Source organism: Pleurodeles waltl, chromosome 6, assembly GCF_031143425.1.
Source record: "Pleurodeles waltl isolate 20211129_DDA chromosome 6, aPleWal1.hap1.20221129, whole genome shotgun sequence".
Classification (NCBI taxonomy): Eukaryota; Metazoa; Chordata; class Amphibia; order Caudata; family Salamandridae; genus Pleurodeles; species Pleurodeles waltl.
In genome coordinates, this window is record NC_090445.1 from 1224770383 (window position 1) to 1224798192 (window position 27810).

Below are 27810 nucleotides of genomic sequence, written 5' to 3' on the forward strand. Positions count from 1 at the left end.
CTAATAAAGTGTGCTTTATGTACATCGTCTGGAGCCCGTGTACAAGACAATGCTTTGACTAATTTGCCTCATGACAATGGTAGACCATTACTGTCACATGAGGGAATTGATTTGCTCACCGTTCTTCAGAGGGTGGATGAAGTCAAGAGTTTGGTGTTATTATTGAGGGAAACTTTAAAAGGGGAACAGGCACAGAAGTATGGGTGTAAGTGCCAGAGGATAGATGGGGGAGTTAAAGGGGGTGGGAGTACTACTATGTCTGAGTTAAAGCTTAGAGCATGGTACCCCTTCATTGGGGTCTGTTATCACTCCCACTCCAAATAATCCATCTATCTCCTGTGCAGAGGGATTCCAGCTTGCACTTGCAACTGTAAGGCAGAAGCATAATATAGTTTTCAAAAATAGGATATCCTCAAGGTGGGGAGACATAGGCAAAGGCTCAAATTTTGATTTTATTTCTATTCGTTTTGCAGATAGGTCGTTGGTGGACAAACTTATGGATTTTGAATTACTTACATGCCATCTCAGGGATACGAGAGTGGTTGGCATTAGACTTGTATTTCACCCACCCTCCGCCCGTCCACTTACGCTCCCTAACCACCCAGCCTCCACACAAGATTGTGCCTTAGCTCCGGCAGTAAAAATCTCCCATACATAACCAGTAATTGATTAACTAAATGTGACTTATATCCAGTAGTCTCTCCGGAGGTTAAATCTGGAGTACTTAATGACGATATACATTTAAGGGAGGCCCAATGTCCCAGGCTTAGAGATGAGGCAACCAGCTTGGAACCATCTATTATGTCCTGGAATCTAGAGGGGCCTGACAAGAAGCTGGGAGACCCGGAGTAGGTCAACTACATTAACAACCAGGATATTTGTCTTTTCCAGGAGACTTGGGCTGAGGATCAAGTCTACGTAGATGGGTTTCTATCATACTGTGTTCTGGCTCAACCCCCTGAGAGGGGTTTAGGTCATGCTAAAGGAGGCCTATTGGTACTGTTTAACAAGAAACTGCAGTGTGATCATTTTGTATTAAAAATAGACTCACCTGACTTACTGGGAGTACAACTCAAATTTGATTGAGATTTTAAGATTACTATAATTAACGTTTATGCTCGGTCTGTCCCTCTGGGATTTGAGTCTCAGACTGTGGCACAGTTGTCTGAATTCTTGGATACCATGCACCCTCTGACTAATTTAGTGATTGCAGGAGATATGAACTGTACTTTTGAACCCTCTTGTCTAAATAGTGGTCTAATGGGTGAAGAAGATGAACTTTGGGGTATTCCACACCTAACGAAATAACGACAGTGCACTCGTTCATGTGCGGCTTCCCGGTTGGTATCTTTGTGTCTTAAATACGGACTTAGGGCCTGTAAAGGCTGTACTCCCTCTGATTTGAGCACTGCTCTTACATTCAAGTGAGGTACGTCCACTAGTGTAATTGATTACTTCTCAGTGGACGTTAGGTTATGGCCTTCTCTAAAATATATAAAGGTGGACTCCGCTATGAGAGTGATCATAATCCTTTGCTTCTCACCATGCATAGGGATGTATTTAGGATGTATTTAGGAGATCAAAGAATGACCATCGCACTGTTGTTCCAGGTCCACTAGTGGACAATAGTCATACTCGGGTCTGTTGGCCAAAAGAGTTGTCTAATGCCCACCAGATAAGTGGGATCTATCAATTGTTTGTTGATGTAATGGCTGTTTATGAGGAGTATGAAGTTAACAACATTCCCATTCTTAGTATCCATGAAGATATGCTGAAGAAACTGCAGAGCTTTTTTTTTTTTTTCTTTTTTTTTTACAAAAAGACCAGCAGTAAGTATTTCGATAAGAATTGTTCAAAGGCTAAGTCAGCATTAAAAACAGCTATTATGACATGTTCTCAGGGGGGATACAATCAGCTAGACTCGCTTATAAGAAGATCACAATACAAGCAAAGAAAAACTGGGAAGACTCAATCTGGCAAAATTTGCTTGATGCAACTAAACATAATGATAATATGACATTCTGGAAGCTATTGTTTAATAGATAAAGAGGGGGCAAGAGCACTATAAGAAATCATATTCAACCTGAGACCTGGATGAATCATTTTACTAAACTTTATGCTACACCTTGTAATCTTCCAATCCATTTATCTTTTTATCCGTTGTTGGCTAGACCAAGCTATTTCCAGGATGAACCAGGATTGGATACTTTTATTTATGAAGATCCAATTATTTTTACTGTAGAGGAACTATAGCAGCAATCAACGCCCTAAAATCTGATAAAGAGCCAGGCTCGGATAAGACAGCTTTTGGAAAGGCTATTACGTTGGGTACAAGACCACCAGGTGCTATCCCCATTACAGACGGGTTTTCGCTAAAAAATCAGTACGGTAGATCAGGTCTTTAGGCTGATGCTTTTATACTGGAAATATGTAGACCTTGCCAAGCAAAATCTATATGTTGTTTTTGTGGACCTTGAATCTGCTTTCGATATGGTCCCCAGAGAAAAACTATGGGAAGTGTTACACAGAATGGGTACTCCTATCAATATAATCCATCTATTACAACGGTTACATGAGAATACATATGCTCAGGTGAGATGGGTTAATCACGGAAAATTAAAAGATCATATTCCCATTCAGAGGTGGGTTCGCCAAGGATGTGTTTTGGCTCCAACCTTATTTACTTATAAATGAGGTGGTACAAATTTTGCCTTTCTGGCAGAATGATGCCCCCTCTCTAAACACGCAGGATATCCCTATACAACTCTTTGCAGATCATTCTCTACTTATCTCTAAGACCCCAATGGGTCTTCAGATTCTTGTTGATAGGTTTAAATCATACTGTGTATACTATGGCCTGGAACTGAATGTTTGTGAAACCAAATTAATGGTGTTTAGTCCAGTATCAATTAGGAGATGCACCATCATTTTAGATGGGACCCCTTTAAGTAAGGTTAGCTCAACAGATTACCTGGGAGTGAGGATCTCAAATAATTTACATAGGGAGGATCAGATTAGCAAAAGTGCTGTGCTTCTCCAGCATGGGGCGGGTGCGATCCTGCTTTTCTATAAAAGCTCTGTATCAAAAGCCATATCTCCGGCGATCAAAATCTATCTGGCAAAGGCGTATGGCGTGGCTGCCTACGGTGCAGAGTTGTGGGGGTTCCATAATAGCACAAGATTGTCCGTGGGCGAAAATAATTTTGCCAGGGCTCTACTTGCGTGCCTTAGTAGCACACCACTGACCCCCGGCATTTCTGGAACTTGGGTTTAATCGCATTGCTGATCTGATAGCTCTGAGACCCTTACTCTTTTGGGTAAGGATTTGGACTACTCCTGAGCTTATTGTATATAGGGACTCCCTTCATGAGCTTCTAAAAAGAGCGAATGTAATTTATATCCCATGGTTTAGACGTGTCAAAATGGTTTCGTACTTTGGGGCTTGAAAGCTACTGGGAGAATCCACAGAATATAGGGAAAAACCACAAATTGATTTTGAAAGCAGTTTATTGGTCCTATGTAAGAAATAATCTCCTTTGTTGCATATCACATGGTCGGTTGAACAATCCATTCCTTGACTAAGTGGTATCCCCAGTTTGAACTTTACTTGGATCTCATACCTGACTTATTGGGAAAGAGTTTGTATGCACGTTTTTGTTTTGGGTGTTTACTGTTGCTGTCCTTAACTGGTAGTTAGGAATCGTCTTGAACATCTGACTTATGTCCTTGCCTGTTGTGACAGTACTGAATCTGTTGAACATTTTATGATTTTTTGCCCGGCATATTCCATTCCCTGGTTCAAGTATATTAGTACAATTTGCAGAAATCTGGGTTTAAGAAAATGTCGTACTGCCTTAAAGATTCTGAAAAGTGACATTTTAACCATTTTAATCTCTGCGGTTAGCAAGTTCCTTGTAGCTGCCTGGCATATACTCATTCGTTCTCTTAAAAGATCTTAAAACGCTTTGTAAATATATATGTTACAGACATGAAGTGGGAGGTTTTATATTTTATTGTAACTGCTGAATGATTTTTGTTATTTCTTCCATGTTTTAACCTTTTTATGAGTTTAAATTGTTTTATAGTTGCTTTGATGGTTATGTTGACCGAATAAAGCCTGTTTTTATCCAGAAGAGGGGTGCTCCGTTTCCAGTCTGCTAGCAGGTAAGTACCTGCGTCCTCTGGGAGAATGCCGGCGGAAAGAGGGGGGGGGGTCGTTTGTAGAGCACTGGAGTGGGGTGTCCCAAACAGGTACACAAAATACACCCTCAGCAGCACAGGGGCAGTCGGGTGCAGTTAGCAGACAGGGTGTCAGGTTTCTAATGGAAATCAATAGAGGGACCCAGGGGTCACTCAGACGTTACAGGCAGGGCACAAGAGGGCTTCTCGGGCCAGCCACCGACTGGACAAGGGTCAGGGCCGCCTGCTGGTCACTGCTGCACCAGTGGTTGGTTCTTCACAGGCCTGGGGGCTAAGGGTGCTGTGCTTCTTCTGGGGCGTGAGGGTTCTTTGTTCCGGGCAGTCGCATTCAGGGGGTCCTCAGGATTCACTCTGCAGACATCGTCGTGGGGGGCAGAGAGGTTAGCCCAGGGTAGACATGTCGTCAGAGTTGCTTGGGGATCCTCTCTGGGTCATTGGTTTCTCTGGACACAGGCCAGGGGCATAGGGTGCAAAGTGGTGGGGACTCATGCTTCAGGAGTGAGGTTGGAGTCCCTTTAAAGATGGGTTCCGCTTGTTGGTTTAGACAGGGCCTCTGTCCACAGGAGTTTCTTGGTCCTTTGAAGTTGCAGGGCAGTCCTCTGAGTTGGCAGAGGTCGCTGGGCCAGCAGGATGCGTCGCTGTTGAAGGTTCTTTGAATCAGGACACAGGCTGGTAGGGCTGGGGCCAAAGCAGTTGTTGTCTACCTTCTTCTCTGCAGGGTTTTCAGGTCAGAAGTCCTTCTTCGTAGGTCGTGAGGAATCTGATTTCCGGTGTTCAGGGTCGCCCCTAAATACTAAATTTAGGGGTGTGTTAGGGCTGGAGGGCAGTAGCCAATGGCTACTGTCCCTAAGGGTGGCTACACCCTCCTTGTGCCTCCTCCCTTTGGGGAGGGGGGGCACATCCCTATTCCTATTGGGCTAAATCTCCAAATCAAGATGGAGGATTTTCTAAGGAGTGGGGGGTCACATCAGCTCTGGTCACCTTAGGGGTGGATTCCTTCTTGTTTTTCTCATTATCTCCCCGGACTTGCCGCCAAAACTGGGGGCTGTGTCCTGGGGGCGGGCATCTCCATTAGCTGGAGTGCCCTGGGGCATTTTAAAACGAAGCATGAGCCTTTGAGGCTCACTGCTAGGTGTTACAGTTCCTGCAGGAGGAGGTGTGAAGCCCCCAGGACCGGCTTTGTTCCTGGTCACAGAGTGCACAAAGGCACTCACCCCATGTCGTCAGAAACTGGGCTGGAAGTGGCAAGCTGACAGACACCGGTCAGCCTAGCACTAGCAGTTGGGCTGGCATGCAAGAGGCCTCTCTAAGGTGCCCTCTGTGTGCATTTCTTAATAAATCCCACACTGGCATCAGTGTGGATTTTTTGTGCTGAGAAGTTTGATACCGAACTTCCCATTATTCAGTGTTGCTATTATGGACTTGTGGAGTTCGTGTTTGACAAACTCCCTCACCATATACTCTATATGGCAACCCTGCCCTTACAATGTTTAAGAATTGACTTAGACACTATAGAAGTATAGTACTCACGGAGCTATGCCCTCACCTGTGGTATAGTGCACCCTGCCTTAGGGCTGTAAGGCCTGCTAGAGGGGTGACTTATGTCACAGGCAGTGGGTTGTGGGCATAGCACTCTGAAGGGGGTGCTATGTTGTAGGACGTTGGCTCGGTATATACTATTTCAAAGTAAGAAATAGTGTGCACAGAGTCCAAGGGCTCCCCTCAGAGGTAAGATAGTGGCAAAAAGAGATAATTCTAGTGCTCTATTTTGTGGTAGTGTGGTCGAGCAGAAGGCTTATCAGAGGGTAGTGTTAAGCATTTGTTGTACCCACACAGGCAATAAATGAGGAACACACACTCAAAGACTTAATCCAGGCCAAAAGATTTTTGTATAGAAAAATATATTTTCTTAGCTTATTTTAAGAACCACAGGTTCAAGATTTACAAGTAATACTTCAAATGAAAGGTATTTCACTCAGGTATTCTAGGAACTTTGAATAATCACAATAGCATGTACAGTGTTGACAAAAATGTCAATAAGCTATTTTAAAAGTGGACACTGCAAAAATCACAGTTCCTGGGGGAGGTAAGTAAATGTTAAGTTCACAGGTAAGTAAAACACTCTCAGGGTTCAAAGTTGGGTCCAAGGTAGTCCACGGTTGGGGGTTTAAGGCAACCCCAAAGTTACCACACCAGCAGCTCAGAGCCAGTCAGGTGCAGAGGTCAAAGAGGTGCCCAAAACACATGGACTTCAATGGAGAACAGGGGTGCCCCGGTTCCAGTCTGCCAGCAGGTAAGTACCCGCGTCCTCGGAGGGCAGACCAGGGGGGTTTTGTAGGGCACCGGGGAGGGGGGACACACCAGCAGGCACAGAAAGTACACCCTCAGCGGCACAGGGGCGGCCGGGTGCAGTGTGTAGAAAGCAATGGGGAGACCCGGGGGTCTCTTCAACGATGCAGGCAGGCATGGGGGAGGCTCCTCGGGGTAGCCACCACCTGGGCTAGGCAGAGGGTTGCCTGGGGGCCGCACCTGCACTGGAGTTCGGTTCCTTCAGGTCCTGGGGGCTGCGGGTGCAGTGTTGGTTCCAGGCGTCGGGGTCCTTGTTGCAGGCAGTCGCAGTCAGGGGGAGCCTCTGAATTTCCTCTGCAGGCGTCGCTGTAGGGGCTCAGGGGGGGGGTCAACTCTGGCTACTCACGGGCTCGCAGTCGCCGGGGAGTCCTTCCTGAGGTGTTTGTTTTCCGCAGGTCGAGCCGGAGGCGTCGGGTGCAGAGTGGAAAGTCTCACGCTTCCGTCAGGAAACGTAGGGTCTTTAAAGTTGCTTCTTTGTTGCAGAAAGTTGCAGTTTGTTGAATAGTGCCGCTGTTCTCGGAAGCTTCTTGGTACTTTAGATGCAGGGCAGTCCTCAGGCTTCAGAGGTCGCTGGTCCCTGTTGGATGCATCGCTGTTGCAGTTTTCGAAGTAGGGAGACAGGCCGGTGGGACTGTGGCCAAATCAGTTGTCTCCGTCTTCACTGCAGGGCTTCAGGTCAGCAGTCCTCCTTCTTTAGGTTGCAGGAATCTATCTTCCTTGGTTCTGGGGGCCCCTAAATACTGAATTTAGGGGTGTGTTTAGGTCTGGGAGGGCAGTAGGCAATGGCTACTGACCTTGAGGGTGGCTGCACCCTCTTTGTGCCTCCTCCCTGGGGGGAGGGGGGCACATCCCTAATCCTATTGGGGGAATCCTCCTTCTACAAGATGGAGGATTTCTAAAAGTAAGAGTCACCTCAGCTCAGGACACCTTAGGGGCTGTCCTGACTGGGGGGTGACTCCTCCTTGTTTTTCTCATTATCTCCTCCAGCCTTGCCGCCAAATGTTGGGGCAGTGGCCGGAGGGGCAGGCATCTCCACTAGCTGGGATGCCCTGTGGCGCTGGAAACAAAGGGGGTGAGCCTTTGAGGCTCACCGCCAGGTGTTACAGTTCCTGCAGGGGGAGGTGATAAGCACCTCCACCCAGTACAGGCTTTGTTCCCGGCCACAGATTGACAAAGGCAATCTCCCCATGTGGCCAGCAACATGTCCGGTGTGTGGCAGGCTGGCAAAAACTGGTCAGCCCACACTGGAAGTCGGGTATGTTTTCAGGGGGCATCTCTAAGATGCCCTCTGGGTGTATTTTACAATAAAGTGCACACTGGCATCAGTGTGCATTTATTGTGCTGAGAAGCTTGATACCAAACTTCCCAGTTTTCAGTGTAGCCATTATGGTGCTGTGGAGTTCGTGTTTGACAGACTCCCAGACCATATACTCTTATGGCTACCCTGCACTTACAATGTCTAAGGTTTGGCTTAGACACTGTAGGGGCATAGTGCTCATGCACATATGCCCTCACCTGTGGTATAGTGCACCCTTCCTTAGGGTTGTAAGGCCTGCTAGAGGGGTGACTTACCTATGCCACAGGCAGTGTGAGGTTGGCATGGCACTCTGAGGGGAGTGCCATGTTCACTTAGTCTTTTTCTCCCTACTAGCACACACAAGCTGTGAAGCAGCGTGTATGTGCTGAGTGAGGGGTCCCTAGGGTGGCATAAGACATGCTGCAGCCCTTAGAGACTTACCCTGGCATCAGGGCCCTTGGTACCAGGTGTATCAGTTACAAGGGACTTACCTGAGTGCCAGGGTTGTGCCAATTGTGGAGACAAAGGTACAGTTTAGGGAAAGAACACTGGTGCTGGGGCCTGGTTAGCAGGGTCCCAGCACACTTTCAAAAGTCATAACTTAGCATCAGCAAAGGCAAAAAGTCAGGGTGTAACCATGCCAAGGAGGCATTTCCTTACACATGTCGACAGTCTTTTCTCCCCACCAGCACACACAATCTGTAAGGCAGTGTGCATGTGCTGAGTGAGGGGTCCCCAGGGTAGCATTATACATGCTGTAGCCCTTAGAGACCTTCCCTGGCCACAGGGCCCGTGGTACAATTTACAAGGGACTTAACCGTGTGCCAGGGCTGTGCCAATTGTGGAGACAAAGGTACAGTTTAAGGGAAAGAACACTGGTGCTGGGGGCTGGTTAGCAGGGTCCCAGCAAACTTCCAAACAAAGCTGGCATCAACAAAAGGCAAAACTTTGAGGGTAAGCATGCCAACAGTGGCATTTTCAGACAATTAGTACACATATTCAATGTCTAACAGCAGTGATCCTAGGTCCTAGATTAAGGGCAGCAGGAGTGTATTGCCAAGTTGAACTTGTGAAAAAGTCTAATGCATTCCTGACTTCCAGCTTAACATCTTCATGATCTAGGAACTGTTGACAGTCAACAACGAGCAACAAACTAAATTAAGAGAAAATTTGACACAAAGAAGGGAACTGGAACATTAATACATTTTTAGAGACTTAAATAGCACTGCTGGAAATACGTGTGTATGAATCACAATAACGGCCATTCTTTTGAGTTTTCTACATACTAATTTTTCCTGATACAAAATTCCCATATATTTTGGAATAAACTGTAATAAATGTCAAATACCTGAAACCAGATATGGATTTTTGAATGATAGTTTCATCCATGCTCTTGTCAAAAACATATGACAAGGCAGCAATGGTGGGCCCCCAGATCATGGTGAATAAGTCATGATTGTAGCTTCCAGGTACAACATTCAAGAAAACACCTTCATGGGTCGCTCCACGGTGCAGCAGTACATTCCACACATAATTCTCCTTCACCAGACCGGTCTGCTCTTCAGGCATGACAATTTCATCATTTCTAAATTGACACAAAATAAGCATTAGAAAAGCCTTAACAAGTCTTGCCACATACAAATATTTAAAAAATGACTAGCTGGTGTACGTGTTGCAGGGCCTATTCCTACAAAGTGCGTGACCAGTAACACTGAGCCTGTGAGTAATATATCCTAAAGCAGTGACTCTTAACCTGTGGTCCCGGGGTGGGCTGCAAAGCATTTTCAGGGGTTCCACTACTACTTAGGAAATTAAATTAGAAATACAGATTAGTAAACTGAATATAAATATGATAGCAAAATGTAAAACTGAAAATTTAAAACATTTCTGTAGACCTGAAGAAATTTGAAATGGAGGGTAAATATTCAGTTAGTATTCTCAAGACTGATTTGTGGGAGCAGTGCAAGTTTATCAAACAATATAATATGGATGATGAAAGGCCTCAGTTGAATTTAGAAAAGTTTCAACCTTCCCATTAAAGAACAAGCCACTTTCCACACCAGTGGCTCAGAGTATGAAGAACACTGGCATTCTCAGCCAAAATATATCCCTGAAAAGGAAGACCTGACACTAGAACTCATTTGCAAGCTGAGAAGACGGGTGGGTCGGTAAGGAATCTGCAACTAGAAAGAAAAATTACACTTACACAGTAGTCTTCTGTTAATGGCATGTAGTGCTGCAGATTGAATCTGCAGCATTACATGCCACGAACAGATATACACTGGATAAGCGACATGTTCCATTTTATGGCATGTGTAGATGCAGATACACATGCTTTGCATAGACTGAAAAGCGGTCCCATCCTAAAATAGCAGTGGTTAGCCTGTAGGATAAGAAGTAGTTTGAAAAAGTGTTTTAAGCACTGCTTGACCAACATTTGCTTGTTGGTGAGATAACACATCCACACAGTAATGTCGAGTAAATGTGTGTGGTGTGGACCATGTGGCTGCTTTGCATATGTCTGCCATTGGTATAATTCCTAAGAAAGCCATTGAAGCTCCTTTCTTTCTAGTAAAATGTGTTTTATGAGTTACTAATAGTTGTCCTTTAGCTTTAAGATAGCAAGTTTGAATACACTTTACTATCCAGCTGGCTAACCCGTGTTTTGAAATAGGAAATCCCCTTATTAGGTTGCTGAATAGATTTTCTAAAATCTTTGGATCTAGCTAAATAATACATGAGAGCTTGTTTGACATCAAGAGTGTGAAGAGCTCTTTCAGCAACTGAATCAGGCTGTGGAAAGAAGACTGGCAATTACACTGACTGATTGATGTGAAATGGCGAAACCACTTTGGGTAGGTATTTTGGATTTGTCCCAAGTAGTATTTTATTTTCGTGAATTTAGAAGACAGGTTCTTCTAAAGTGAATGCTTGAATTTCACCAACTCTCCTAAAGGAAGTAATTGCTACTAGAAAAGCAACATTCCTTGAGAAAAATTAAAGAGTGCAAGAATGTATGGGTTCAAATGGTGGACTCATAAGCCATGAGAGCACGATGTTAAGATTCCAGGTAGGAGCTGGTGGAGATCTAGGTGGAATAACTCTTAAGTCCTTCCATAAAAGCTTTTATGACAAGAAGTCTAAACAGAGAAGTATGTGGTCTGCTTTGGAGAAAGGTGAAAGTAAGAAAATGCCTCATTGGCATGGTTACCAACTGACTTTATGCATTTGCTGATGCTAAGTTATGATTTGAAAGTGTGCTAGGATCCTGCTAACCAGGCCCCAGCACCAGTGTTCTTTCCCTAAACTGTACCTTTGTCTCCATAATTGGCACAACCCTGGCACTCAGGTAAGTCCCTTATAATTGGTACCCTGGTACCAAGCGACCTGATGCCAGGGAAGGTCTCTAAAGGCTGCAGCATGTCTTATGCCACCCTGGGGACCCCTCACTCAGCACATGCACACTGCCTCACAGCTTGTGTGTGCTGGTGGGGAGAAAATGACTGTCGACATGGCACTCCCCTCAGAGTGCCATGCCAACCTCACACTGCCTGTGGCATAGGTGAATCACTCCTCCAGCAGGCCTTACAGCCCTAAGGCAGGGTGCACTATACCACAGGTGATGGCATAGCTGCATAAGCACTATGCCCCTACAGTGTTTAAGACAATTCTTAGACATTGTAACTGCAGGGTAGCCATAACGAGTATATGGTCTGGGAGTTTGTCAAACACGAACTCCACAGTTCCATAATGGCTACACTGAAAAAAGTGGGAAGTTTGGTATCAAACCTTACAGCACAATAAATGCACACTGATGCCAGTGTGCAATTTATTGTAACATACATGCAGAGGGCATCTTTGAGATACCCCCTGAATACCTACCCGACGTCTAGTGTAGGCTGACCAGTTTCTGCCAGTTTGCCACTCACCAGACATGTTGCTGGCCACATGGGGAGAGTGCCTTTGCCACTCTGTGGCCAGGAACAAAGCCTGTACTGGGTGGAGATGCTTCTCACCTCCCCCTGCAGGAACTGTAACACCTGGCGGTGATCCTCAAAGGCTCACCCCTTTTGTTACAGCACCCCAGGGCATCCCAGCTAGTGGAGATGCCCGCCCCTCTGGCCACTGCCCCCACTTCTGGTGGCAAGGCTGGAGGAGATAATGAGAAAAACAAGGAGGAGTCACCCACCAGTCAGGACAGACCCTAAGGAGTCCTGAGCGGAGGTGAGCCCTGCCTTGAGAAATCCTCCATCTTGAGTTTGGAGGATTCCCCCAATAGGATTAGGGATGTGGCCCCCTCCCCACAGGGAAGAGGCACAAAGAGGGTGTAGCCACCCTCAAGGACAGTAGCCATTGGCTACTGCCCTCCCAGACCAAAATACACCCCTACATTCAGTATTTAGGGGCTCCCCATATACCAGGAAATCAGATTCCTGCAACCTGAAGAAAGAAGAAGGACTGCTGACCTACAAGCCTGCAGAGAAGGAGGAGAAGGAGGAGGACGACAACTACTTTGGCCGAAGCCCTTCTGGCCTGTCTCCAACTTCGAAAACCTGCTCCAGCGACGCATCCGACAACAAAGAAGCAACTTCCAAAGACTTCACTTTTCCCGCCGGAACCGTGAGACTCTACACTCTATTTACTATGTACTATTTCAAAGTAAGAAATAGTGTGCACAGAGTCCAAGGGTTCCCCTTAGAGGTAAGATAGTGGCAAAAAGAGATAATTCTAATGCCCTATTTTGTGGTAGTGTGGTCGAGCAGTAGGCTTATCAGAGGGTCGTGTTAAGCATTTGTTGTACACACACAGGCAATAAATGAGGAACACACACTCAAAGACAAATTCCAGGCCAATCGGTTTTTATATTGAAAATGAAAATGTCACTTACCCAGTGTACATCTGTTCGTGGCATTAGTCGCTGCAGATTCACATGTTTGGCACAGTCCGCTGCCTGGTGTTGGGCTCGGAGTATTACAAGTTGTTTTTCTTCGAAGAAGTCTTTTTGGTCACGGGACCGAAGGACTCCTCCCTCCTCGGCTCCATTGCGCATGGGCGTCGACTCCATCTTAGATTGTTTTCCCCGCAGAGGGTGAGGATGGAGTTGTTTGGTATAAATAGTGCCCATGCAATGGAGTGAATATGTATGTACGTTAAGAGTTTCTAATAATTATTTACAAATGTTCAGATGTTTAAGATTTATGATCTACTTCTAAACGGCTACAGGCTTCCCGGGGAGGTGGGAGGGTGCATGTGAATCTGCAGCGACTAATGCCACGAACAGATGTACACTGGGTAAGTGACATTTTCAGTTCGATGGCATATGTTGCTGCAGATACACATGTTTGGCATAGACTATAAAGCAGTTCCCTCCCCTAAAAGCGGTGGTTTAGCCTGTAGGAGTTGAAGTAGTTTGGAATAATGTTCTTAGTACAGCTTGGCCCACTGTAGCTTGTTGTGCATTTAGTACGTCTACACAGTAGTGTTTAGTAAACGTATGAGGCGTAGACCAGGTTGCAGCCTTACATATTTCGCTCATAGGAATGTTTCCTAGAAAGGCCATTGTAGCACCTTTCTTTCTGGTTGAGTGTGCCTTTGGTGTAATAGGCAATTCTCTTTTGGCTTTAAGATAGCATGTTTGAATGCATCTGACTATCCATCTAGCAATGCCTTGTTTAGAGATTGGATTTCCTATGTGTGGTTTTTGAAAAGCTATGAACAGTTGTTTTGTCTTCCTGATTAGCTTTGTTCTGTCAATGTAATACATTAGTGCTCTTTTGATGTCTAATGTATGTAGTGCCCTTTCAGCCACAGAATTTGGTTGTGGGAAGAACACTGGCAATTCTACTGTTTGATTTAAATGGAATGGTGAGATTACTTTTGGCAGAAATTGTGGATTTGTTCTTAGAACTATTTTATTGTTGTGTATTTGAATAAATGGTTCTTGTATGGTAAATGCCTGTATTTCACTTACTCTTCTGAGGGATGTGATTGCAATGAGAAATGCGACCTTCCAGGTTAGATATTGCATTTCACAGGAATGCATGGGTTCGAAAGGTGGACCCATGAGTCTTGTTAAGACGATGTTAAAATTCCATGAAGGAACTGGTGGTGTTCTTGGTGGTATAATTCTTTTTAGCCCTTCCATGAATGCTTTAATAACTGGTATTCTAAATAGAGACGATGAATGAGTAGTTTGTAGGTAAGCAGATATTGCTGCGAGGTGTATTTTTATAGATGAAAAAGCGAGATTTGCTTTTTGCAAATGTAGTAAGTATCCTACTATGTCTTTAGTAGAGGCATGTAATGGTTGTATTTGATTGGCATGGCAGTAGTAAACAAATCTTTTCCACTTAGATGCATAGCAGTGTCTAGTGGAAGGTTTTCTAGCTTGTTTTATGACCTCCATGCATTCTTGTGTGAGGTCATAAGTGTCCGAATTCTAGGATTTCAGGAGCCAAATTGCCAGATTCAATGATGCTGGGTTTGGATGCCTGATCTGTTGTTTGTGTTGTGTTAACAGATCTGGCCTGTTGGGTAGTTTGACATGCGGTACTAGTGAAAGGTCTAGTAGAGTTGTATACCAAGGTTGTCTTGCCCATGTGGGTGCTATCAGTATGAGTTTGAGTTGGTTTTGACTCAACTTGTTTACTAGATATGGAAGGAGAGGGAGAGGGGGAAAAGCGTACGCAAATATCCCTGACCAACTCATCCATAGAGCATTGCCTTATGATTCGCGGTGTGGGTACCTGGATGCGAAGTTTTGGCATTTTGAGTTTTCTTTTGTTGCGAACAAATCTATCTGGGATGTTCCCCAAATTTGAAAGTACTTGTTCAGAACTTGGGGGTGAATTTCCCATTCGTGGACTTGTTGGTGGTCTCGCGAAAGGTTGTCTGCTAGTTGGTTTTGTATTCCTGGAATAAATTGTGCTATTAGGCGAATGTTGTTGTGAATCGCCCACTGCCAAATTCTTTGTGTTAGGAGGCACAATTGTGTTGAGTGTGTTCCTCCTTGTTTGTTTAAATAATACATTGTTGTCATGTTGTCTGTTTTGACAAGAATGTATTTGTGTGTTATTATGGGTTGGAAGGCTTTTAACGCTAGAAATACTGCTAACAGTTCTAGGTAATTGATATGAAATTTTGTTTCGTGTATATCCCATTGTCCTTGAATGCTGTGGTGATTGAGGTGTGCTCCCCACCCTGTCATGGAAGCATCTGTTGTTATAACGTATTGAGGCACTGGGTCCTGAAATGTCCGCCCTTTGTTTAAATTTTTGCTGTTCCACCATAGAAGCGAGAGGTATGTTTGGCGGTCTACCAACACCAGATTTTGAAGTTGACCCTGTGCCTGTGACCATTGTGATGCTAGACACTGTTGTAAGGGTCGCATGTGTAGTCTTGCGTTTGGGACAATGGCTATGCATGATGACATCATGCCTAGAAGTTTTAGCACATGTTTTGCTTGTATCTTTTGGTTTGGAAACATAGCACTTATTACCTTGTGGAATGCCTGCACTCTTTGTGGACTTGGAGTGGCAATTCCTTTTGATGTGTTGATGGTTGCTCCTAGATATTGTTGTGTTTGACACGGTTCTAGGTGTGATTTTGTATAGTTGATGGAAAACCCCAGTTTGTGAAGGGTTTGTATGACAAATGTGGTGTCGTTTGCGCATTTTTTTACTGTGTTGGTCTTGATTAGCCAATCGTCTAGGTAAGGGAACACATGTATCTGTTGTCTCCTGATGTGTGCTGCTACTACTGCTAGACATTTTGTGAACACTCTTGGTGCAGTTGTTATTCCGAATGGCAACACCTTGAATTGGTAATGTATTCCTTTGAATACGAACCGTAGGTACTTTCTGTGAGAAGGGTGTATTGGTATATGAAAGTACGCATCCTTTAGGTCTAATGTGGTCATGTAATCTTGCTGTTTGAGCAGTGGAATGATGTCTTGTAGTGTGACCATGTGAAAATGGTCCGATATGATGTAGGTATTTAGTGTCCTGAGATCTAATATTGGTCTTAATGTTTTGTCTTTTTTTGGAATTAGAAAGTACAGGGAGTAAACTCCTGTGTTTTTTTGTTGTACTGGTACTAACTCTATTGCATCCTTTTGCAGTAGTGCTTGAACTTCTAGTCCTAAAAGTTCTAAATGTTGTGGTGACATTTTGCGTGTTTTGGGGGGGATGTTTGGTGGGAAGTTGTGGAATTCTATGCAATAGCCATGTTGGATTATTGCTAATACCCAATTGTCTGTTGTAATCTGTTGCCAAGATTGGTAGAATTGGCTTAGTCTTCCCCCCACTGGTGTTGAGTGAAGGGGTTGCGTGACTTGAAAGTCACTGTTTAGGTGGAGGTGTTTTTGGAGTCTGGAATCTTCCCCTACTCCTTGGGAATTGACCCCCCCGATATCCCCTGAAACCTCCCCTTTGGAAGGAACCCTGATATGGTGTGGTTCTTGTTTGTTGGCTGGTGGTGTCTGTGGGTTGGCCACGAAACCCCCCTCTAAATGGAGTTTTTCTGAAAGAGCCTCTGCTCTGCGGGGAGTAGAGTGCGCCCATGGCCTTGGCCTTGGCTGTGTCTGTGTCCTTTTTAAGTTTTTCAATGGCTGTATCCACTTCAGAGCCAAAAAGTTGTTTCTCGTTGAAGGGCATATTAAGGACAGCCTGCTGGATTTCAGGTTTGAAGCCTGAAGTGCGTAGCCAAGCGTGTCTCCTTATGGTGACAGCAGTGTTGACTGTTCTTGCTGCAGTATCGGCTGCATCTAGTGAAGAGCGGATTTGATTGTTTGAGATCGTTTGTCCCTCTTCCACTATTTGCTGCGCCCTTTTTTGGTATTCTTGGGGAAGATGGTCTACGAGAAGTTGCATCTCGTCCCAGTGTGCTCGGTCATATCTGGCCAGCAGCGCTTGTGAATTTGCGATGCGCCACTGGTTGGCTGCCTGTGATGCTACTCTTTTCCCTGCCGCATCAAATTTTCGGCTTTCTTTGTCCGGAGGTGGGGCGTCGCCAGATGTATGTGAATTTGCTCTCTTGCGAGCTGCCCCTACTACCACGGAGTCCGGTGGTAACTGCGAAGTAATAAACACTGGGTCTGTGGGTGGTGGTTTGTATTTCTTATCCACCCTTGGGGTGATGGCTCTTGATTTTACGGGCTCTTCAAAAATTTGTTTTGCGTGCCGTAACATCCCTGGTAGCATTGGGAGACATTGATATTGGCTGTGCGTAGCCGAGAGGGTGTTAAATAAAAAATCATCCTCTATAGGATCGGAATGCAGTTGGACATTGTGGAATTCTGCTGCCCTAGCCACCAGTTGCGAGTATGAGGTACTGTCCTCTGGCGGTGACGGTATGACTCGGGATCATTGTCCGGCACTGGGGTGTCATACAGGTCCCAAGCGTCTTGATCCTGATCGTCATGACTTAAGGTAGTTTGCGCTGGTGAGTGCATTTGTGGCGGTGTTTGTGCCGGCGATGCCTGTGGTGGAGAGGGCGGAGGCGTGACTTTTTTAACCACTTTGGCTTGTGGTTGTGCGTCATCCTTTGGAAGTCCGATCCTTCTTTTCCTCATGATTGGGGGAAGGGTTGATATCTTCCCTGTGTCGTGCTGGATGTACAGTCTCTTTTGTGTGTAGTCCGATTCTACACTTTGGAGCTCTTGTCCAAATCTGTGCATTTGGCCACTTATTCCTTGTTCCTCTGAGTAGGATGAAGGTGTGGTATTTTTCGGCGCCGAGAGAGAATCTTTTTTCGGTGTCGGCACCGACAGAATATTTGTTCCTTTCGGCATGGATTCTCGGTGCCGATGTTTTTCGGTGCCGGTATCTTGTTTTTGTCTCTCGGAGCCGCTTTCTCGGCTCCGAGGTTGCTCCATGGCGGTCCCTCGACCGGAGTCGGGTGTCTTCGCTATGGGCGTGCCCTTTTTCGGCGCCTTCGACGGGTCGCCTGTTTTATGGGTCGAGCCATGGCCTGTTGGCAGTGGCGTCCCCTGGGCTTTCGGTTTGTCGATGGATTTACTTGTTGACGTCTTACTCACAGTTTGTTGCTGTTGTTCGACGTCGGAGTCTCCGGATTCTGATTCCGGAACCGAGAATGTTTCCTCTTCCTCGTCGAAACGTTGTTTTGTCGACGTGGACGCCATTTGTTGACGCCTGGCTCTTCGGTCCCGGAGTGTTTTTCTGGACCGGAAGGCTCGACAGGCTTCACAGGTATCCTCCTTGTGCTCGGGGGACAAGCACAAGTTACAGACCAAGTGCTGATCTGTATAAGGATACTTACTGTGACATTTTGGGCAGAAACGAAACGGGGTCCGTTCCATCGGCTTCGATGTCGCACGCGGTCGGGCCGACCAGGCCCCGGTGGGGGATCGAAGCTACCCCAAAGTCTTCCGATGATCGGTGTCGATGTACCTAACTATCCCGATACCGAACGGAACAATACCGACGCTTTCTTCCGAGATTCTGACTAACTTTCCGAACCGAAACACGGAGCGAAAAGGAATACGTCCGAACCCGACAGCGGAAAAAAACAATCTAAGATGGAGTCGACGCCCATGCGCAATGGAGCCGAGGAGGGAGGAGTCCTTCGGTCCCGTGACCAAAAAGACTTCTTCGAAGAAAAACAACTTGTAATACTCCGAGCCCAACACCAGGCAGCGGACTGTGCCAAACATGTGTATCTGCAGCAACATATGCCATCGAACATATATTTTCTTAGTTTATTTTAAGAAACACAGGTTCAAGATTTACAGTTGATATTTTCAATGTAAGGTACTTCACTTACATACTTTAGGAACTTTGAATGAAAACAATATCGTGCACAGTCTTTTTTAAAATGGCAATAAGCTATTTTCAAAGTGGACACAATGCAAAAATCAAAAGTTCCTGGGGGAGGTAAGGAAAGGTTAGATTAGGAGGTAAGTAAAACACTTACAAGTCTCAGTCCTGGGGAATTGCCAGCCCACCGTTGGGGGTTCAAGGCAGCCCCAAAGTTACCACACCAGCAGCTCAGGGCCGGTCAGGTGCAGAGGTCAAAGAGGTGCCCAAACCACATAGGAGCCTATGGAGAACAGGGGTGCTCAGGTTCCAGTCTGCCAGCAGGTAAGTACCTGCGTCCTCGGGGGCAGACCAGGGGGGTTTTGTAGAGCATTGGGGGGGGGGCACAAGTAGGCACACAAAACACACCCTCAGCAGCACAGGGGCAGCGGGGTGCAGTGTGCAAAGCAGGTGTCGGGTTTTCTATAGGTTTCAATGGAGGGACCTGGGGGTCACTCTAGCGGTGCAGGCAGGCACAGGGGGGGCTTCTCGGGACAGCCACCACCTGGGCTAGGTAGAGGGTCGCCTGGGGGTCACTCCTGCGTTGAAGGTCGGTTCCTTCAGGTCCTGGGGGCTGCGGGTGCAGTGCTGGTTCCAGGTGTCGGGTCCCTTGTTACAGGCAGTCGCGGTCACGGGGAGCCTCTGGATTCTCTCTGCAGGCGTCGCTATGGGGGATCAGGGGGGGGTCATCGCTGGTTACTCACGGGCTCGCAGTTGCCAGGGAGTCCTCCCTGAGGTGTTGGTTTTCTGCAGGTCGAGCCAGGGGCGTCGGGTGCAGAGTGTAGAGTCTCAGGCTTCCGGCGGGAAACGTGAAGTCCTTGGAAGTTGCTTCTTTGGTGCAAAGAAGTAGCTGGTTTTGAACAGGGCAGCTGTTCACAGGGGTTTCTTGGTCCTTCAGTCCAGGGCAGTCCTCTGAGGCGTCAGAAGTCGCTGGTCCCTGTCGGGTGTGTCGCTGGCTGCAGGTTTTCGAAGTTGGAGACAGGCCGGTAGGACTGGGGCCAAAGCAGTTGTCGTCTTCTTCCTTCTCTGCAGGCTTGTAGGTCAGCAGTCCTTGTTTCTTCAGGTTGCACAAATCTGATTTCTTGGGTTCAGGGTCGCCCCTAAATACTCAATTTAGGGGTGTGTTTAGGTCTGGGGTGCAGTAGCCAATGGCTACTGTCCTTGAGGGTGGCTACATCCTCCTTGTGCCTCCTCCCTGAGGGGAGGGGGGCACATCCCTATTCCTATTGGGGGAATCCTCCAAACTCAAGATGGAGGATTTCTAAAGGCAGGGGTCACCTCAGCTCAGGACACCTTAGGGGCTGTCCTGACTGGTGGGTGACTCATCCTTGTTCATCTCATTATCTCCTCCAGCCTTGCCGCCAAAAGTGGGGGCAAGGCTGGCCGCCAAAAGTGGGGGCTGTGTCCAGGGGGCGGGCATCTTCACTAGCTGGAGTGCTCTGGGGCATTGTAACACAAAGCTTGAGCCTTTGAGGCTCACTGTAAGGTGTTACAGGTCCTGCAGGGGGGAGGTGTGAAGCACCTCCACCCAGTGCAGGCTTTGTTTCTGGCCTCAGAGAGCACAAAGGCTCTCACCCAAGGGGGTCAGAAACTCGTCTCTCAGCAGCAGACTGGCACAGACCAGTCAGTCCTGCACAGAAGGATTGGGTGAAATACAGGGGACATCTCTAAGACACCTTCTGTGTGTATTTTTTAAATAAATCCAACACTGGCATCAGTGTGGTTTTATTATTCTGAGAAGTTTGATACCAAACTTCCCAGTATTTAGTGTAGCCATTATGGAGCTGTGGAGTTCGTTTTTGACAAACTCCCAGACCATATACTTAATATGGCCACACTGTACTTACAATGTCTAAGAATGGGCTTAGACACTGTAGGGGCATATTGGTCATGCAGCTATGCCCTCACCTGTGGTATAGTGCACCCTGCCTTACGGCTGTAAGGCCTGCTAGAGGGGTGACTTACTTATGCCACAGGCAGTATTTTGTGGGCATGGCATCCTGAGGGGGATGCCATGTCGACTTTGCCTTTTTCTCCCCACCAACACACACAATCTACAACGGCAGTGTACATGTGTTAGGTGAGGGGTCCCTTAGGGTGGCACAACATATGCTGCACCTCTTAGGGACCTTCCCTGGTCACAGGGCCCTTAGTACCCCTGGTACCTTTTACAAGGAACTTATCTATGTGTCAGGGGTGTGCCAATTGTGGAAACAATGGTACATTTTAGGTGAAAAAACACTCGTGCTAGGGCCTGGTTAGCAGGGTCCCAGCACACTTCTCAGTCAAGTCAGCATCAATATCAGGCAAAAAGTGAGGGATTAACTGCAACAGAGAGCCATTTCCTTATAGTGGGAGGGGGGAAAGCATAAGCAAATATCATAGAGCATTGCCCTTGGATCGAGGGTGTGAGTATCTGGATGTGAAGTTTGGGCATTTTGCGTTTTCACTTGTTGCTAAGAGGTCTGGGGTTACCCACATGTGAAACAACTGTTGAATCATGTAGGAAGCTGGCTCCGTATATACTATCTCAAAGAGAGAGATAGTGTGCATAGAGTCCAAGGGTTCCCCGTAGAGGTTGATAGTGGCAAAATTAGACAATACTAATGCTCTATTTTGTGGTAGTGTGGTCCAGCAGTAGGCTTATCAGAGGGTAGTGTTAAGCATTTGTTGTACACACACAGGCAATAAATGAGGAACACACACTCAAAGACTTACTCCAGGCCAATAGGTTTTAAATGAAAAATATATTTTCTTAGTTTATTTTAAGAACCACAGGTTCAAGATTTACAAGTAATACTTCAAATGAAAGGTATTTCACTCAGGTATTCTACGAACTTTGAATCATCACAATAGCATGTACAGTTTTGACAAAAATGTCAATATGCTGTTTTAAAAGTGGGCACAGTGCAAAAATCAACAGTTCCTGGGGGAGGTAAGTAAATGTTAAGCTCACAGGTAAGTAAAACACTTACAGGGTTCAAAATTGGGTCCAAAGTAGCCCACGGTTGAGGGTTCAAGGCAACCCCAAAGTTACCACACCAGCAGCTCAGGGCCGGTCAGGTGCAGAGGTCAAAGAGGTTCCAGTCCTCGGAGGGCAGACCAGCAGGGTTTTGTAGGGCACCGGAGGGGACACAAGCAGGCACAGAAGTTACACCCCCAGCGGCACAGGGGCGGCCGGGTTCAGAGTGCAAACGGGCGTCGGGTTTTGTATTGAAAGCAATGGGGAGAACTGGGGGTCTCTTCAACGATCCAGGCAGGTACAGGGGGGGCTCCTCGGGGTAGCCACCACCTGGGCTAGGCAGAGGGTCGCCTGGAGGTCGCTCCTGCACTGGAGTTCAGTTCCTTCAGGTCCTGGGGGCTGATGGTGCAGTGTTGGTTCCAGGCTTCGGGTCTCTTGTTACAGGCAGTCGCAGTACGGGGGAGCCTCTGGATTTCCTCTGCAGGCGTCGCTGTGGGGGCTCAGGGGTGTCAACTCTGGCTACTCACGGGCTCTCAGTCGCCGGGGAGTCCTCCCTGAGGTGTTTGTTTTCCGCAGGTCGAGCCGGGGGCGTCGGGTGCAGCGTGGAAAGTCTCACGCTTCCGGCGGGAAATATAGGGTCTTTAAAGTTGCTTCTTTGTTGCAAGAAGTTGCAGTCTGTTGAACAGGGCCGCTGTTCTTGGGAGCTTCTTGATCCTTTAGATGCAGGGCAGTCCTCTGAGGCTTCAGAGGTCGCTGGTCCCTGTTGGATGCGTTGCTGTTTTCGGTGAAGTAGGGAGACAGGCTGGTGAGGCTGGGGCCAAATCAGTTGTCGTCTCCATCTTCACTGCAGGGCTTCAGGTCAGCAGTCTTTCTTCTTCTTTAGGTTGCAGGAATCTATCTTCCTTGGTTCTGGGGGCCCCTAAATACTGGATTTTGGGGGGGTGTTTAGGTCTGGGAAGGCAGTAGCCACTGGCTACTGTCCTTGAGAGTGGCTACACCCTCTTTGTGCCTCCTCCCTGTGGGGAGGGGGGCACATCCCTAATCCTATTGGGGGAATCCTCCATACACAAGATGGAGGATTTCTAAACAAGAAAGAGTCACCTCAGCTCAGGACACCTTAGGGGCTGTCCTGACTGGGGGGTGACTCCTCCTTGTTTTCCTCATTATCTCCTCCAGCCTTGCCGCCAAAAGTGGGGGCAGTGGCCGGAGGGGCGGGCATCTCCACTAGCTGAGATGCCCTGGGGCACTGTAACAAAGGGGGTGAGCATTTGAGGCTCACCGCCAGGTGTTACAGTTTCTGCAGGGGGAGGTGAGAAGCATCTCCACCCAGTACAGGCTTTGTTCCTGGCCACAGAGTAACAAAGGCACTCTCACCATGTGGCCAGCAACATGTCTGGTGTGTGGCAGGCTCACAAAAACTAGTCATCCCACACTGGAACTCGGGTATGTTTTCAGGGGGCATCTCTAAAATGCCCTCTGGGTGTATTTTACAATAAATTGCACACTGGCATCAGTGTGCATTTATTGTGCTGAGAAGTTTGATACCAAACTTCCCAGTCTTCAGTGTAGCCATTATGGTGCTGTGGAGTTTGTGTTTGACAGACTCCCAGACCATATACTCTTTATGGCTACCCTGCACTTACAATGTCTAAGGTTTTGCTTAGACACTGTAGGGGCATAGTGCTCATGCACATATGCCCTCACCTGTGGTATAGTGCACCCTGCCTTAGGGCTGTAAGGCCTGCTAGAGGGGTGACTTACCTATGCCACAGGCAGTGTGAGGTGGGCATGGCACTCTGAGGGGAGTGCCATGTCGACTTAGTCTTTTTCTCCCCACTAGCACACACAAGCTGTGAGGCAGTGTGCATGTGCTGAGTGAGGGGTCCCTGGGGTGGCATAAGACATGCTGTAGCCCTTAGAGACCTTCCCTGGCATTAGGGCCCTTGGTACCAGTTACAAGAGACTTACCGTTAAATTGGCAAGTGTCGGCGTAGCGTGTGGGGTATTATAGAGCGTGGCAAATACCGTGCGCCAGGTATTACAGTTAAATACTGTAGGGACCATCCCAAATGGCACATTGTTGGAATTCTATGTTTATCCTGAGGTCCTGTATGGGGAAATACCGCTTCCAGTGCATTTATGTTTTTTTGAGCTAACCAAAACAGAGTTTATTTTCGTTTGGCGGGTATTTTACCCATTATTGAATGCACAGTTGCAGGGTTAATACCTGGCGACCCTGCATGTGGTTGCGTTGGAGCATGCTGGGTTTGTATTCAATGTTTGCATTACAAACTGTACTAATCATCTGTATATTTGTGTTAGTTCAGTATATAACCGACGAACCTCAGCTACTGCTAAATTTGCTACTGCAGGGTGAGGGGTATAGGTGGCCAATAAAGGCCAGGTAGGACCTTCAATACTTAGAGGACCTAACCAAACTGGTAAAATCATGTGGGGTAGGACGCCATCAGGCCAATTATTATGTTCTTGATAAGATAAAGGTATTTCTAAATATACATATGCTCTGTATTGTCCAGGTACGTTTGCTAGTGTATAGTGATGAAATGTATTTGTGTTCCCATCAACTGCTGGAAATGTGACCCAAGAATAAAATAGTTCTGTTCTATAAGCTGCATCTGCATCAACAACAAATGTGACTGGATTCCCCTGGGCCGTTAAGGCCATTTGCCAATAAATTTGGCTCATATTTACTGCAATTGCTACCTGTTGTGGATTTGCCATAATAGATGATAATTTTGTTCAGAGAAGGCACACCAATGAAAATGTCACTTACCCAGTGTACATCTGTTCGTGGCATCAGTCGCAGTAGATTCGCATGTTTTGCAATAGCTCGCCATCTGGTGTTGGGCCGGAGTGTTACAAGTTGTTTTTCTTCGAAGAAGTCTTTCGAGTCACGGGACCGAGTGACTCCTCCTTTTGTCTCCATTGCGCATGGGCGTCGACTCCATCTTCGATTGTTTTTCCCCGCAGAGGGTGAGGTAGGAGTTGAATTATAGTAATAGTGCCCATGCAATGGAGTGACTAAGTATGCACCTATTTAAGGTTGAGATGATACATATATAAATAATTGAAGGTAACTTCCAAACTGCTACAGGCTCCCGGGGAGGCGGGTGGGCACATGCGAATCTACTGCGACTGATGCCACGAACAGATGTACACTGGGTAAGTGACATTTTCAGTTCGATGGCATCTGTCGCTGTAGATACGCATGTTTTGCATAGACTAGTAAGCAGTTATCTCCCCAAAAGCGGTGGATCAGCCTGTAGGAGTGGAAGTAGTCTGAAATAATGTTCTTAGTACGGCTTGACCTACTGTGGCTTGTTGTGCGGATAACACGTCTACACAGTAGTGCTTGGTGAATGTGTGAGGCGTAGACCATGTGGCTGCCTTACATATTTCTTGCATTGGGATGTTTCCTAGAAAGGCCATGGTAGCACCTTTCTTTCTGGTTGAGTGTGCCCTTGGTGTAATGGGCAGCTGTCGTTTAGCTTTAAGGTAGCAGATTTGGATGCATTTAACTATCCATCTGGCTATACCTTGTTTTGATATTGGGTTTCCTGCATGAGGTTTTTGAAATGCAATAAATAGTTGTTTAGTCTTTCTGATGTTTTTTGTTCTGTCAATGTAATACATCAATGCTCTTTTGACATCTAATGTATGTAGTGCCCTTTCAGCTACGGTATCTGGCTGTGGAAAGAACACTGGAAGTTCCACTGTTTGATTTAGATGGAACGGTGAAATAACCTTTGGCAAAAATTTAGGATTGGTCCTTAGGACGACCTTATTCTTGTGTAGTTGTATAAAAGGTTCCTGTATTGTAAACGCTTGAATCTCGCTTACTCTTCTTAGGGAAGTAATGGCGATGAGAAATGCCACCTTCCAGGTTAGGAACTGTATGTCGCAGGAGTGCATGGGTTCAAAAGGTGGACCCATAAGTCTAGTTAGGACAACATTTAGGTTCCATGAAGGAACAGGAGGTGTTCTTGGTGGTATAATTCTCCTAAGGCCCTCCATGAATGCTTTAATGACTGGTATCTTATATAGGGAAGTTGAATAGGTAGTCTGCAGGTATGCAGATATTGCTGCAAGGTGTATTTTAATGGAAGAGAAAGCCAGGTTAGATTTTTGTAAGTGAAGCAAGTAACCCACTACATGTTCTGGAGTTGTGTGTAATGGTTGTATTTGATTAATATGGCAGTAGCAAACAAACCTCTTCCATTTACTTGCATAGCAGTGCCTGGTGGATGGCCTTCTGGCTTGTTTTATGACTTCCATACATTCTTGGGTAAGTTGTAAGTGCCCGAATTCTAGGATTTCAGGAGCCAGATTGCTAGATTCAGCGATGCTGGATCTGGGTGTCTGATCTTTTGGTTGTGCTGTGTCAACAGATCTGGCCTGTTGGGCAATTTGATGCAGGGTACTACTGATAGGTCTAGCAGCGTTGTGTACCAGGGTTGCCTTGCCCAAGTTGGTGCTATCAATATGAGTTTGAGTTTGTTTTGACTGAGTTTGTTTACCAGGTAAGGAAGGAGAGGGAGAGGAGGAAAAGCGTAAGCAAATATCCCTGACCAGTTCATCCATAGGGCATTGCCTTGGGACTGTTTGTGTGGGTATCTGGATGCGAAGTGTTGGCATTTTGCGTTCTCCCTTGTCGCAAACAAGTCTATCTGAGGTGTTCCCCAGAGTTTGAAATAAGTGTTCAGGATTTGGGGGTGAATTTCCCATTCGTGGACCTGTTGGTGATCTCGAGAGAGATTGTCTGCGAGTTGATTTTGGATCCCTGGTATAAATTGTGCTATTAGGCGAATTTGGTTGTGAATTGCCCAACGCCAAATCTTTTGTGCTAGCAGGCTTAACTGCGTGGAGTGCGTCCCCCCTTGCTTGTTTAGATAATACATTGTTGTCATGTTGTCTGTTTTGACGAGAATGTATTTGTGAACTATGATTGGTTGGAAAGCTTTTAGTGCTTGAAAAACTGCTAGAAGTTCTAGGTGATTTATATGCAGTTTTGTTTGATGTACGTTCCATTGTCCTTGTATGCTGTGTTGATCGAGGTGTGCTCCCCACCCTGTCATGGAAGCATCTGTTGTTATTACGTATTGTGGCACTGGGTCTTGGAAAGGCCGCCCTTTGTTTAAATTTATGTTGTTCCACCACAGAAGCGAGAGGTAAGTTTGGCGGTCTATTAACACCAGATCTAGAAGGTGACCCTGTGCTTGTGACCATTGTGATGCTAGGCACTGTTGTAAGGGCCTCATGTGCAGTCTTGCGTTTGGGACAATGGCTATGCATGAAGACATCATGCCTAGGAGTTGTAGTACCATCTTTGCGTGTATTCTTTGTGTTGGATACATGCGTTGTATGATGGTGTTGAAATTTCGAATTCTTTGTGGACTTGGAGTGGCTACTCCTTTTGATGTGTCTATTATGGCTCCTAGGTATTGTTGTACCTTGCGCGGCAGAATTTTGGATTTTGTGAAATTGACGGTGAACCCTAGTTTGAAGAGGGTTTGTATGATATGATTTGTGTGATTTGAGCACTGTATTAACGAATGGGCCTTGATTAGCCAGTCGTCTAGATATGGGAACACATGTATTTGCTGCCTTCTTATGTGTGCAGCGACTACCGCTAGACACTTGGTAAAGACTCTTGGTGCGGTAGTTAATCCGAAAGGCAGTACCTTGAATTGGTAATGTATTCCCTTGAATACAAACCTTAGGTATTTCCTGTGCGATGGGTGTATTGGTATATGGAAATAAGCATCCTTGAGGTCTAAAGTTGCCATGTAGTCGTGTAGTTTTAGCAATGGCAATACTTCTTGTAGTGTGACCATGTGAAAGTGGTCTGATTTGATGAAAGTGTTCACTACTCTGAGGTCTAGGATTGGTCTCAGCGTTTTGTCCTTCTTTGGTATCAGAAAGTACAGTGAGTAAACTCCTGTGTTTATTTGTGTGTTTGGCACTAATTCGATTGCATTCTTTTGCAATAGTGCCTGCACTTCTACCTCCAGGAGATTGGAATGGTGTGTTGTCAAATTTTGTGCTTTTGGTGGTATGTTTGGAGGGAATTGTAGAAATTCTATGCAATAACCATGTTGGATAATTGCTAGAACCCAAGTGTCTGTAGTGATTTCCTCCCATGCTTTGTAATAATGACTTATTCTTCC

The 27810-nt window shown here is 46.3% G+C and overlaps 1 protein-coding gene across 3 annotated transcripts in view; it reads right to left on the reverse strand.

Annotated features, from left to right (window-relative positions):
* GBF1 (golgi brefeldin A resistant guanine nucleotide exchange factor 1) overlaps nucleotides 1-27810 on the reverse strand; it is a 1570387-nt gene that overhangs the window by 600841 nt on the left and 941736 nt on the right. For all 3 annotated transcript variants that reach the window (XM_069240539.1, XM_069240538.1, XM_069240540.1), the window contains one exon: nucleotides 9195-9431. In XM_069240539.1, coding sequence (XP_069096640.1) covers nucleotides 9195-9431 — 237 coding nt within the window. The remainder of the gene's footprint in view (nucleotides 1-9194; nucleotides 9432-27810) is intronic.